This window comes from Heterodontus francisci, chromosome 8 (assembly GCF_036365525.1).
Source record: "Heterodontus francisci isolate sHetFra1 chromosome 8, sHetFra1.hap1, whole genome shotgun sequence".
NCBI classification, from domain to species: Eukaryota; Metazoa; Chordata; class Chondrichthyes; order Heterodontiformes; family Heterodontidae; genus Heterodontus; species Heterodontus francisci.
This window is the reverse complement of record NC_090378.1, coordinates 77332700-77347238: the sequence shown is the minus strand read 5'-3', so window position 1 is coordinate 77347238 and position 14539 is coordinate 77332700. Positions and strand designations below refer to the sequence as shown.

Sequence of the window (14539 nt, the reverse complement as noted above, 5' to 3'; positions counted from 1 at the left end):
GCCCTGCCTGCAGCAGTAGTAGACTCGCCAACTTTAAGGGCATTTAAGTGATCATTGGATAGACATATGGATGAAAATGGAATAGTGTAGGTCAGATGGTTTCACAGGTTGGCGCAACATCGAGGGCTGAAGGGCCTGGACTGCGCTGTAATGTTCTAAATAGATTCAGGAATCAGCATCTGCCTTCCTTTAAATATTACTTCGAGACACCTAACTCGTCCCTATATTGCCAAAAGGATCTTGAGTTGTCTTGAACCTCCTGTATCCTATCAGCCCAATGATCAACATTAACTCACCACAATGCCTTCAACAGTGGATTTTTGGCTGCTTCTTCTCTAAGCTGGTTGCACTTGTGCTGTTCAAAGTGCAACATTAAGTGGCCTTCATCTATATCCATACTATCAACTTGTAGGTCTAATGAAATATCCGCTGTTTTCCTCAGATTTGGCAATCGGCTCAATGTGTCCGATGTGACCATCCTGTTCTCTGGTTTATGACTGACTTCACACTCATACCCTTGGATTTTGACGAGCAACCTTTAATCTAGGTGGCACACTTGTCAGAGATGATGTGGCGTAAACCTCTAACGGTTTGTGGTCCGCAATGAAGCACTTACCAAAAAAAGTATGTTTGAAACCTCGCAATGCCAAACATTAGAGCAAGTGTCTCACGCTGTATGTTCGTGTAATTGGCTTGCGCTGGTGACACTCTTTGAACAAACATTATTGGTTTCCCTTCCTGCATAAGGCAACCTCTGAACCCTTTGAGGCACATCAACTTCCAAGACTGTTTCCTTTCTTGGTTCGTAACATTGAGGACTTGTCTTCTAACAATGACTGCTTGAATTATTCAAATATGTCTCTCTACCCTGCCCCCACCCACCTCTCTCTACCTCCCATCCCCAACCTCGCTACCTCCCATCCCCTAATCTCTGAAAACAATACCTAGAGTCACAGAGTCATAGAGAGATACAGCACTGAAACAGGCCTGTAGTCGAGTCTGTGCCGACCAACAACCACCCATTTATACCAATCCTACATTAATCCCATATTCATTCTCACATCCCCACCATTCTCCTACCACCTACCTACACTCGGGGCAATTTACAATGGCCAATTTACCCATCAACCTGCACGTCTTTGGCTGAGGGGGGAAACCGGAGCACCCGGCAGACACCCACGCGGTCACAGGGAGAACTTGCAAACTCCACACAGGCAGTACCCAGAACTGAACCCGTGTCACTGGAGCTGTGAGGCTGCAGTGTTAGCCACTGCGCCGCATCTTCTGAATGTTATTTAAAATTATTTACACATATTCCATTAAAGCAATGTCAAAGATTTTCTTCAAAAATCTATTGGGCAACTCAAATTGCACGATGATATGCAACAGTGAAATTTTAAATGTTAATATTGGATTTTCCTCATTCTAGATGTTTACACAAGGTTTGTCCCATTGGTACATGTTGACAACCGGTTCCATTCCAAAATCATGAAACAAAATACAAGTAATATGTACAAGAAATATGTATCATACGCAAAACTGTACCAGTTTAAGACATAAAAAAAAAAGCCATGACAAGGGCTCCCAAACATCAGCATGTTTCAGAGAAAACGGTTCCTGTAGAAATTGACACACTTTGCTGTTGCATAACTTTATGCAATTTAAAACCTTTTATGAGACCGTTTTGAAGATAAATTATATTTTTCGAACAGTGAAACGTAAAGTACATTTTATGTTTCCTACCTGTTTAAGTGCTGTTTTTGCTTGCACAAGCTCTGTAGATTCCACTGCAGGAACTGGAGCTGGTGTGGAGGCTGTTTGTGGCATTTGTTTTGTTTGTCCTGGAGACCGTTTTGGAGTGGATGAGATTATAGATGCAGCTTCTGTTGCAGCACCTGAAAGATGACAAATGCTTATATTACTTGCATATGTTTTTATATCTTGTAGCTTTTAAGAAAGCTACAAAAATATTTTTTAAAAATAATTTTAGCTAGCTAATTTGTAGCACTTTAAGAGAAGCTATCACAAGGACTGCCTACTTCCACTTCTGCTAAATTAGTCCATTTTCAGCTAAAATCTTTTCCAGACCTTTGTCACTGCCAACTGCTCCAATCTTATTCTGGTTGGCCTCCCATCCTCCACCAGCTCTACCGCACCCAGTACTCTACTGCCTGTATCCTACCCAGCACAAAATACTACTTGCCAATCATTCACGGTCTGACTGACATTAGCTCCCAGTGCAATCATCATCCCCTGACCCCATCATAAACTGCAGTAACTTCAACTACCTGGGGCCCATGTTCTAGAATTACCTCTAAACCCCTGGAGGTTCCTCTCCTCCTTTAAAGGCCCTCCTTAAAAAAAAAAAAATCACCTCTGGTTACACCTAATTATGTCCAAATTTTTTCCTTATCGCGTGAAGCGGTATGGATGGTTTTCTATGTCAGAGGCAGCATATAATTACAAGTTATACTTATTCCTTTAATGATTTTATGAATCAAATAGGTCTGCATTGACTACCTTAATTTACCTCTTTAAAAGTATTTGTAGGTTTAACAGTACAATTGCCATTGGGTTGACCAGCAAGTCAATTTTTCTTCAAAATTCATGCACTGGGTCTTTCAGAAACAGGTTAGAGTAGCAAGTGTTCAAGAATCAGGTTAAACCAAACCTACTCCATAGAAGGGCAAATCAATCTTTAAAGGATTGCGCTCCGAGGGCTAATATTCATAATAGATATTCCTCTGAACTAAATTAGGTCTGGTGTGCCACTCCTTACCCTGGATTGGAATGGTCACTCCAGTCATCTGTGCAAGTAGTATGCGGTACATATCACGTTGCCGCACAATTGATTCCACAAGTTTCATCTGGTGATTCCGCGCTTCACGAAGTCGCTCGAGTTCATTCAAAGCTTCCGCAAGATTCAACTCAAGCTCAGAAACTCTAGAATTCAAAAACAGACTTTGTCATTCTGTTGAAGGATTCCTAAATCAGAACCAATAACAATTTTTATTGTTAAATACAATATGCTACGGGGCAAAGGGGGGGGGGGGGGGAAGCGAGTGCGAGAGTGTGAGTGTGTGTAGGGGTTGGGAGGGTGGTGTGAAGAGCACTTTGAAAAGGTAGAAAGGCAGGAAGTTTTGAGGGAGCAGAATCAAATTACATTGCATAAACCATCTCCTTTGTGATGTAGAGGAGCAGAGAGCAGGCAAGCATTACCTTGAAGAAAATCAGCAGAAAAGCTAAAGGCTCAGAAAATGGCCTGGGTAGGCTGCAGTAATGTCATGAAGGAATCTGAAGAGGAGAATTCTGAAACTGATTCACTTATATTCGCTCCCTGTGAATCACTCATTTTGAACACCAGTCATGGACATGCTACAGTTTGCATTAACTAGAGGTAGAGGTAACAGTTAAGTATAAGCAAAAGTGAAATTTAAGTGTCTTGGCACCAAATTGGATGCAGAGTTAAAGACAGAGCCAATTAACAAGAAAATCAGAGTGTGCACCACCAAGATCAATGTTCCCAGCCTTGTGCCATGTCAGGTAAAGCCAGAAGAGAATGTAGCTGCTAACAGAAACAGAGAAAGATGGCTTTAATTTTGTGAAATGATGCATCATTCAGAATATGACAGGCAGACTCAATTACTTGCATTTGGAAATTAATTTTCCTCGCCCAAAGGAGGTTGAACAGACATAGGTGTACATATACATCTATGGGACAGGGAAAAAGGGAAAGGAGAAGGAAACCAACTCTTGACTAGTTTATGTGAAAGACTGTTCATCAGATGTGCAGTTAATATGTTAAAAATCAAAATAATCTCAAATTAATCAGGTTTTAGTATTTACCGTGTGGAAGTTTTTTCACGTTCTTCCTCTTCCTGTTTTTCAGCAAGTTCACGAATGGCCACCAGCAACTGTTGATTCTGTTGCTGCAACTCCTCAATGTTACGATAGGTTACTAGGTGTTGTGTAATGACTTCAGAGGAACTGCTTATGTCAGCAGAACTAACTTCATCTTCACGCAAAATATGGTTCCCACGTGCATCCTCCAGTTCCATCAAAAGAACTCTATTCTGAATCACAAACAAATAGACTTAGCTAGTGCACTCTGAGGTCAGATGTGGAGTGCTAGTACTTCAATGATGCAGAGTTGGATGTGTTTTAATAGAGTATTCGAAGCAAAATTGTACGAGAGAATACACATACTTGTAAATAAGTGAGGGAAATGATAAGCACACCACTGCAGATGCACATCAGCGAACTGAATCATGCAACATTCGCATGAAAATGTTCCTCTGTAAAGGTGAATGAATGCAAAAGCCAACCAAATGTAATGATTATGCAATATTGCACACCTATTGATAATAGCCCAACTGAGAATAGCCTGATGAAATCAAACTTGAAACCTTGCTGGTGTATTTAACTGTTATATACTTCACTCCCTCTCCTCCATTTTAACAGCAGTTGGGAAAAACAGCCATTGCCCTTTTTTCTTAAATGCAAATAAAACATGCAACCTTTAATTACCTACCTGCTGAGAGAGGTCTGACACTTGCATTTTTAATCTCTGGTTCTCCCTGCTGAGCAATGAAGAATGTTTATTCGCCTCATCAGTACCTTTTTGTAATCGGCGAATTTCCTACAAAGAAAGGAAGGCTTTACCAATATGGTGAACAATGTAGTGATCCTTATCGAAAAAATGAACTAAACATCATTTGTAAAATATATATTAAAAATTCAAATCTTTTGTAGTATGCTTTGAGAAGGGCTTCCAAAATCAAATTGCTATATGCTGTCAAGGGGTTCTGCAGAGTCTTCAGTAACCGCTTGTTAACATGGTCAAAAGTAACTTTTGTAGGTACTTTCTTTGAGTCACATAAAGCATAATGTAGGTGTGCACCGCACAATATTGATTGCGGTGAAACTTCTGTCAAACATTTCTTGATTGGATTTTTTAAACAATTGGATTGCTAAGCAAAACAATTAGTGAACTTATATTTATATAGTGTCTTTCAAATTGCTTTACAGTGAATGAATTACTTTAAATGCAGTCACTGTTATGTTGGCAATAAGAAATAAACTGAGCAAGGCCAGTTGTTATAACCAGTCCCATTGCTCCAAAGATTGCAGACCATAGGAATGGTCTGGTACAGTAATCTGGCTCAAGGGCATTAAAGAGAGACTAAAAACAAGCAGCTGATCACAGTTCAAGTTAAAAAAAAAAGTTACCTTCATGGCATCTTCTAGTTTAGCAGAGAGATTTGCCACAGCCTTTTGCACCCGTTCATATTCTTCCCGCTGACGCTTCAAAAGCGGTGCCTTCATCTCCACTTCTTTCACAATTTCATCCAAATATTTATTGACTCTCTTATTTTCCTGTTTTGCCAGTAGCAACTGATCTTGGGCTTCCACATAACCATTATATAACTGTAAAGGCAGGTTAAAAGAAAATGATTATTTCAACTTCATCCAAACTTGCATTTGTACATATTGTGCATCGCCATTCTCGAGACCACCAGAATTTTAGTAAAGACATGAAGAAAACAATCTACCCAGTTTCATTACGTTTCGTAGCAGTAAAAAGCTAATGCAGCCATAGCTACAATATAATAAGGTCTGCTGGAGGCTATTGCAGCTCCAGGAAGTCTCCTGCAGTGGTAGCAATCACAAGCTGTAGCAGAGTCTTAATCAAACTCTCAACAATAAAAGGAACTACCACTGGGGCTCAAAGGAAGGACAAGTCTGGGTCAGTTATATTAACGACTCAGTTCAGTTCCCTTGCAGGTTGGCAGCTCGAAGGATATGCTAGAGATGCAAGAAAAAACATTTCAGTATTAAAATGTTAGTGTTGTTCAACTGAAAGTAGGTTAGGACTCCCCCCACTACTCTCACACCCCCATGTAATAAATAATCCCAGACTCAACACTAAGAAAACTCCCTGAAGCTATGCCATTTGAGCATCTCTTAATAAAACACTTTCAACTTTTTATTCCCAGTATTATAACTGTCAGGAGAAAATCAGTGTCAAACATACAGCTTGCAGTTTAATGTTCTATAACATACACACTACTCTGAAAATAAAGTGTTATAACTTGTAAGAAAGTTAACAATTGATACAATTTGCAAGCAACACACTCGTATGGAAACCAGCAAGAAAAAAAATTTAAAACATTTTTGAGTATTTGATTTCAATGAAAACGTACTTCTAACAGAATGTTACTTTGTTATAAACAGGACGACTGACACTAAGCATCATACCTCCGTAAGCTTCATTCCAGGCTTTACGATCTTAGCAACAGCTGCTGCAGTGGGTGACATAGCTGCCAGCTCCTCTTCTGAGAGGGTGGCTGCTCCTAACATAAAAAGCACATGCAGTTAGATAAATAAAGCAAACATGTTGCTAGTGAACAATTCTTCAGCATCAAATTAATATATGCACCTTTACGCTTGGTAGCTGATAGGAGATGGTTAGCATTTTCCAATTCTTTTTCGAGTTTGATGATCTTTTCATTCAGCTCAGCAACTGCTCTGATTTTGGAGACATCTGCCTCAACCAGTCGATCTTCGGTTACTTTATGGGCTGAAACAAACAATAATTGCAACAAATTTTTCATTTTAAAAGTAATTTACAGCTAAAAATGTATACTACATGCAATACAATACAACTTTTGATGAAGTAATCTTACCTTCATTTGCTTGTTTCAGTAGACTATGAAGCTCCTCAACTGCTCTGGCGAGTTCAGTAGCCTTTGTTTCAGAGTCTTCTGCAGAACCCTGCAATGAATCAAAGCATTGTTTTACATATTACACAAATTCACTATATGCTTCATTATTTTAATATCTAATCTACTTGTATTTAAAAAAATATAAGCACACAACGCAAACACATTATAATGAATGTGTGGAAATACCTAATCAATACACTACTTCAGAGTGGTTGCGAGGGGGGCGGGAAGGAGGGGAAGCAATGCCCGAAGTAATCTACAAGCTGAATCATCAACTTCAGTTACGAATTGTTATAGGAAGTACAAAAACACTACCATCCTGCCTCATTTTAAGCCTTCCATCAGTTAGACCAGGCAAGTGCGTCCTTACTCAGGAATGGGAGAAACAGCAACCATTTTCTACGTCTTGCAAAGACAAAGTGGGGGGGCAGAGATGAGGAAAGCAGGGAAAAGATCAAACTTTACATTGTCCATCAGCCACTGCGCAAGAACACCCCAAGTAAAGCGGTCTAGAGGGCAATTGCACATTAACTGTTAGTGAAGCCAGGTTGCAGATTGTCAGGTATTCCAAGTTTCAGTAAAATAAAAGCAAAATACTGCGGATGCTGGAAATCTGAAATAAAAACAAGAAATGCTGGAACCACTCAGCAGGTCTGGCAGCATCCGATGAAGGGTCGCTGACCCGAAACGTTAACTCTGCTTCTCTTTCCACAGATGCTGCCAGACCTGCTGAGCGGTTCCAGCATTTCTTGTTTTTACTCCAAGTTTCAGGTCCAGCTCAACATGCAAACCTCCCCTAGTAACAGCAATGAACCAATAATTGATCCCAGTAGGAAATGACTGCTTTCCTTGTTTTAAAAAGTAAATAGTGCATAAACTGATTTGTTTAAAAATATTTAGGACAAAAATGGCTTGAGGGTAGTTACTAAGTCAGTGCGGAAACTGAAGCAAGTTGTTAGTTTCAGCTTCATAACCACAAAATTTGGGTCATCAGCATTCGCCATCTTTACAACTATGAAACTGATGACATCGTCTGGCATCTGCACATGCGCAGTGGAAATCTATAAGTTGCTGTCAGTGATTCTACATTCCTCCACAGGGTGCACTGTTGAACTCTTTGCAGATGAAAATTTTTAGAAATCATGAATTGATGAAAACTACCACTTGTTATGTCATTAGTCTTGCAGTTAAAACCCTTGAAAAAGTTACAACTTGTTGAACGAGATGTAAGCGATGAACTAAGTCATGATTACTTACCAACCTTTGATTTTGAAAAACTAACTTTAGATTTGTGGGATATCAAATTTATCCACAGCATGAAATAAAATTCATAGATTTTAACATTTTTTTTTTAAGTTTCAGCTTCTACATTATTCCTGTGTATTTGACCCAATCTTTATTTCTATCTGCAAAAAAGTGATTAAAAGATGAATGCTTTTTTTACTTCCTGGTTTACTGAGAATTTTCCCATGCAATTGGCTGCTCAGCCTGCTTTACATCACTATTGCTGGACATTAGTGATCCTCTACAGCTGACAGGAATTATCAGAAGGGTGAAATCCATGCCACAGAGATCGTTGGATCTTTGTGGGCAGCTTTCTTCGAGCTAAGCGGCAAGCTCCATCGCTTTACTGCTGACTGTAAAATCCAAAACAGTTCACTAAAATCCTTAGCACACCTTTTTCAGGTTTAAAAAAAAACTTGTGTGCCAGCAGATAGGACCAGAGTTTACAAAAACCAGTAAAAACTGAATTAAGGGCTCTGTATCTGAGTGCCCACAGCATTCACAATAAAACAGATGAATTGTCAGCTCAAATAGAAATTCATATGTATGACCCGATAGCCATTACAGAGATGTGGCTACAGGGAAACCAAAGCTGAATATCCAAGGGTACGTGACATTCAAGAAGGACATGAAGCTGGGAAAAGGTGGTGGGGTAGCTCTGTTAATTAAAGAGGGCATTAGTACTGCAGTGACAGATGACCTCAGTTCTAAAGGTTAAAGATGTAGAATCAGTTTGGGTGGAAATAAGGAACAGCTAGGGGCAGAAAACATTGGTCGGAGTTGTTTGTAGGCCACCAAACAGCAGTGGTAATGTAAATCACAGTATATATCAGGAAATTAAAGGTGCATGTGACAAAAGTAATCATGGGGGATTTCAATCTACATATAGACTGGGTAAACTTTATTAGTACTAATGTTGTGGAAGACGAATTCTTGGAATGTATGCAACATGGTTTTCTAGTGCAGTACGTTGAGGAACCAACTAGGGAACGGGCTATTTTAGATCTAGTATTGTGCAATGAAAAAGGGCTGATTAATAATCTTGTTGTAAAGGAGCCTTTAGGAAAGAGTGATAGAATTCTACATTAAGTTTGAAAATAATGTAGTTCCTTCAGAAACTAGGGTCTTAAATCTAAGCAAAGAAAACTGTGAAGGTATGAAGGGCAAATTGGCTATGGCGGATTGGGAAACTACGTTAACAGGAACAACAATATACAGGCAACGGGCTAACATTTAAAGAACTAATACGTAGTTTACAAAAAACCTAGCAAAGAAAGTGTTTCAACCGTGGCTAACGAAAGAAATCAAGTATTGTATTAGAGCAAAGAGGCTTATAAAGTTCCCCCAAAAAATGGTTAGTTTGAGGATTGGGAACATTTCAGAATTCTGCAATGGACCAAGAAAAAGATTAAGAAAGGGAAAATAGAATGATAGAGTAAACTAGCAAGAAACATAAAAATGGACTGTAAAAGCAGCTATAGGTATGTAAAAAGGAAAAGATTAGCAAAATCAAATGTGGGTCCATTACAGGTGGAGTTAGGGGAATTTATAGTGGGAAATAAGGAAATGGCAGAGAAACTAAACAAACACTACATGTCTGTCTTCACGGAGGAAAATACTAAAAACTTCCCAGAAATAATGGAGAATCAAAGGCCTAGTGTAAACGAGGAACTGCAAGATATCATTCGATAAAAAAGTATGAGAAATTAATGGGACTTAAAGTAGATAAATCCCCTGGATCTGCTGACCTACATCCCAGTGTTGAAAGAAGTGGCTGTAGAGATAGTAGATGCATTGGTGGTCATCTTTCAAACTTCTATAGACTCTGGAATGGCTCCTGCAGATTGGAAGGTGACAATTGTAACCCCACTATTTAAGGAAGGAGGAGAGATATAACAGGAAACTACAGACCTCTTAGCCTATCAGTTGTAGAGAAAATTCTAGAATCTGTAATAAAGGATGTGATAACAGAACACTTAGAAGATAATGGTCGAATTCAGCAGTCAACATGAATTTATGAAGAAAATTATATTTAACAAACCTGTTGGGAGTTTTTTTGAGGATGTAACTAACTTGAGGGATGGGTAATAAATGCTGGCCTAGCCAGCAACACCCACATCCCATGAATGAATAATGGGGAAAAAAAAGGATAAGGGGGAACCAGTGGATGTGGATTATTTGGATTTTCAGAAAGCTTTTGATAAAGGTCCCACACGAGAGGTTAGTAAACAAAATTAGAGTACATGGGATTGAGGGGTGGGGAGAGTCTGAAAATATACCGGCATGGATTGAGAACTGGTAAACGGACAGAAAACAGAGTAGGAATAAATGGGTCACTTTCGGATTGGCAGGCTGAGACTAGTGGGATACCACAAGAATCAGTGCTTGGGCCCCAGCTACTCACAATCTATATCAATGATTTGGATGTGGGGTTTAAATGTAATGTTTCCAGGTTTGCAGATGATACAAGTGGAAGTGAGTGGTGAGGAAAACGCAAAGACGCTTCAAGGGGATTTGGAGGCGCTAAATGAGTGGGCAAAAATCTGGCGGAATACAACGTGGAGAATTGTGAGGTTATCCACTTTGAAAGGAAAAACTTAAAATGGTAAGAGGCTGGGAAATGTTGAATTTCAAAAGGGACTTGGTGTCCTCATTCATGAGTCACTGAAAGCTAACATGGGGGTACAACAAGCAATTAAGAAAGCAAATAGTATGTTAGCCTTCATTGCAAGAGGATTGCTTATTAGAGCAAAGATGTCTTACTGCAATTATAAAGAGCCTCGGAGAGACTGCATCTGAGTGGCATGTGCAGTTTTGGTCTCCTTATCTAAGGAAAGATATACTTGCCATAGAGGGAGTGCAACAAAGGGTCACCAAACTAATTCCTGGGATGGAGGGATGGTCCTATGAGGAAAGATTAAATAGACCGGTCCTTTATTCACTGGAGTCTGGAAGAATGAGAAGTAATCTCATTCAAACATACAACATTCTTACAGGGCTCGACAGGGTAGATGCAGGAAGATGTTTCCCCTGGCTGGGGAGTCCAGAACCAAGAGACAGAGTCACAGAATAAGGGGCATCCCATTTAGGACTGAGATGATGAGGAATTTCACTCAGAGGATGGTGAATCTTTGGAATTCTCTGCCTCAGAGGGCTGTGGAGGTTCAGTCATTCAATATGTTCAAGACTGGGATTGATAGATATCTACATATAAAAAACATCAAGGGTTACAGGGGTAGTGCAGGAAAATGGTGAAGTAGAAGATCAGACATGATCTCATTGAATAGCAAAGTGGGCTCGAAGGGCTGAATGGCCTACTCCTGCTCCTCACAAAAACCATTAAAATAATTTCCATGAAAACCTCGAGAAATGAAAACATGGAGTATTTCCCACATTGTGCATAAAGTTTTTAGCTCTTCAAACTCTTTCAGCATACAGGTCCAACAAAAAGTTTTTTTTTTAAATAAGTGAATAAAATGCATCGGGGACATTATTTGCCCTAAGAAACATGAACAGCAATCATGCATTTTCAAACCAAGCCAATTAAAATACTTGCAGGATACCGAAAGTCATCGGCATTATCCTAGACCAATCAAGGGTATTTACATGCAATACACGAGCAGACAGAGCAGGCCACATTCACGCAAAAATTTCAAATTACAGCATTGCAGAAAGTTTGAGCAATTGATCAACAGTAATGTTATTTTCCATGTACTAGAGATACTGGCTAATACCTCACAGTTCTAAAGTGGAATGCATCAATAAAGGAAACATTTATTATGTTGAATTATGGTCAAAGACAAATAATTCTGATTGACAGTGGTTGGAAAAATCCAGAGATGTACAACTTTGATCTGTCTTGAAGTTCTCACTGTTCATCACGATTGTTGCATAAATGTCAACACAATTTTGTGATAATTTCGATGCTGCATTTATCTAGTACCTTGCTGTACTAAAGCCAAAAAGGTAATGCAAGAATATAGAATTTAATAAACATGACCTGTGAAATCATAAAGCTTATACATAAAGAATTACTGAAATATTTAGAAGGCATTAGTTGGCATTATTTAGCCACTAAATCATTTATCAAGGATGATATAATACATCAATTTATTTCCCTTTTAAAACTACACCTATCAAGAATCTCAATATTTTAGATTGAAGTCACTATACAAATGAGTTGTTGTAGACTGCAAATTATTTTAACTATACATTAATTTCAAAAGCATTTAAAATGATTGTACAGCTCAGTTTTTTTTGCTCAAAAACAAAAATTTTACCTTGTACAAGTTTGATAACTTCACATGTGCATTCAGTTCATTGCGGAACCTTTCCTCCATGGTTGCTGACTGCTCCTTAGACTAGGAAAAACAAGTATGCCAACCAATGTATACATACACAACAGAATAAATGACAATTTAAGGAGTTTAAAAACTACATATGCTTAAAATTGTTTCGATGCAACAACATAAAATGGCTCACCAAGCAGCTTTTCTATAAGCTCTACATGCTAAGATTTACAAATTCTCAGAAAATACAAGGCATTTACAAATTTGATCTCAAAATACTAGGCACCTAACACAGAAGTGGTTCAAATTCTGAATCATGCTGCCGAGTTCCACAAACTATTGCAGTGGATTATTTGGTATGCTGAGTGCTTAAAAAAAAAACTAATATTACAACACATTTGGGCATCACTGGTAGAATTACTTGCCTGGGAAGCAGTTTGGTGCATTTGAATGGCTGTTATTTTAATTCTTTTATAAATTGAGAAATATGATTTTAAAAAGTGTACTTGAGCATGAACATCGGAATTGGAACAAAAACAGAAAATGCTGGAAATACTCAGATCAGGCAGCATCTGTGGAGAGAAAAACAGAGTTAACATTTCAGGTCTTTGTGACCTTTCATCACACAAACCTGAAATGTTAACTGTTTTTCTCTCCAAAATGCTTTCGGATACGAAATGAACTTGGGCAACATGCCCCATTTTAAAATACTCCCTGATATGCTAATTCTAGAATGGGGAATAAACTAACCTCTTTCAATTTACTCATTAATTCCTCAACCTGTTTCTCAAAATTTTCCTTAGCTGCTTTTAAAGTCTGGATCTGCTCTTCCATGTTGCACACCTGTAGAAGACAACCATCAGAATTAATGCTCCAGAGCTGTTCAGAATCATGGAAAAAGAAAAAAAAAGATTTGCATTTATATCGCGCCTTTCACGACCACCAGACATCTCAAAGCGCTTTACAGCCAATTCAGTACTTTTGAAGTCTAGTCGCTGGTGTAACGCAGGAAACACGACAACCAGTAAGCGCACAAACTTCCACTAACATCAGCATGATAATGACCAGATATTCTGTTTTCTGTGATGTTGATTGACAAATAAATATTGGCCAGAACACCAGGGATGACTCCTCTGCTCTTCCTCGAAATGGTAACATGGGATTTTTTACATCTACCCAATGCTACTGTGCTGGATTGGCAGCCTTGATTTTTGTACTCAAGCCCTGAAGTGGGACTTAAACTGGGAACCTTGTGACTCAGTGGTGAGAGTGTTACCATCTGAGCCACAGCTGAAACGGGAATAAAATTCAAAAGATTGCATTTGTAAAGTGAACATTATCTAGAAAAAAAGTAGCACAGTACTGAAAAATCAGTTTAGCTCAGTTGGTAGCACTTTTGCCTCGAGTCAGAAGGTCATAGGTTAAGCTCCACTCCAACAGTTAAGCACAATCTCAAGTGTGTATATTGTTGGAGTTCTCTTCTTTTCAGCCAAGTCTTAAACCAAGGTGGACGTAAGATCCCATGGCACTTTTTCCCAAAAAAAAGAGTATGAGTTCACAGTATGTCCTGCAAACATTCATCCCCCCAACCTACACCATCAAAACAGATTAAATGGCCATTCATCTCACTGAAACTTAAGGGACTTTGATGTACCCTTATTGGCAGCTTCCTTTGCCATAATAATTGACTGCTTTTTAAAAAGATGGATGATCACTTTGGGAGACCCCGAGAACATCAAAGAGGTTATGAAAAATACCAGGGCAAAACATTACCTCATCTTTTTTGTTCTCCAGATTGCATCGGAGTTCAAGAATTTCATTGCTCTTTTCACGACGAAGTTCCAATAGTTCGTCAGTCTTTGTTTTTAATTCTGTATTCAACCAACTGTTCTGATTCATCAGTAATTCTTTTTCCTGTTCAAGGCGTTTTTCACGATACTGCAAGGAAATCAGTTTAGCAACTACTTATTCAGTACATCTGCAAATACATTGCAAGTGATTGCTGAAATGTACGAAGTATTGAGATTTTCCAATAAAACTGCGTAACAAAGGTTTGATAGTTTGGACAATATGATTAAATATAAAGATATCTTGATATCAATGCGTTTGCCAAGCCCAACTAAACCTGCAAAGATAGTAGGATTTCAGATCAAACCTAATAAAATTTTGTACTAACAGGGTAAATAAGTTTTCAGTAAAACAGGCACATCTTGGGACAGATCCAAAATCATGATGTTTCTT

At 38.7% G+C, this 14539-nt stretch overlaps 1 protein-coding gene across 6 annotated transcripts in view; it reads right to left on the bottom strand.

The window, feature by feature from the left end:
- tprb (translocated promoter region b, nuclear basket protein) overlaps positions 1–14539 on the bottom strand; it is a 143769-nt gene that overhangs the window by 119423 nt on the left and 9807 nt on the right. For 5 of the 6 annotated variants that reach the window (XM_068037407.1, XM_068037409.1, XM_068037408.1 and 2 more), the window contains exons 6-16: positions 14072–14236; positions 13049–13141; positions 12290–12370; positions 6687–6774; positions 6440–6580; positions 6259–6353; positions 5230–5427; positions 4532–4639; positions 3847–4073; positions 2780–2943; positions 1744–1895 (exon numbers count right to left, since the gene is read on the bottom strand). In XM_068037407.1, coding sequence (XP_067893508.1) covers positions 1744–1895; positions 2780–2943; positions 3847–4073; positions 4532–4639; positions 5230–5427; positions 6259–6353; positions 6440–6580; positions 6687–6774; positions 12290–12370; positions 13049–13141; positions 14072–14236 — 1512 coding nt within the window. The remainder of the gene's footprint in view (positions 1–1743; positions 1896–2779; positions 2944–3846; positions 4074–4531; positions 4640–5229; positions 5428–6258; positions 6354–6439; positions 6581–6686; positions 6775–12289; positions 12371–13048; positions 13142–14071; positions 14237–14539) is intronic. The other variant, XM_068037410.1, reaches the window with a different exon arrangement.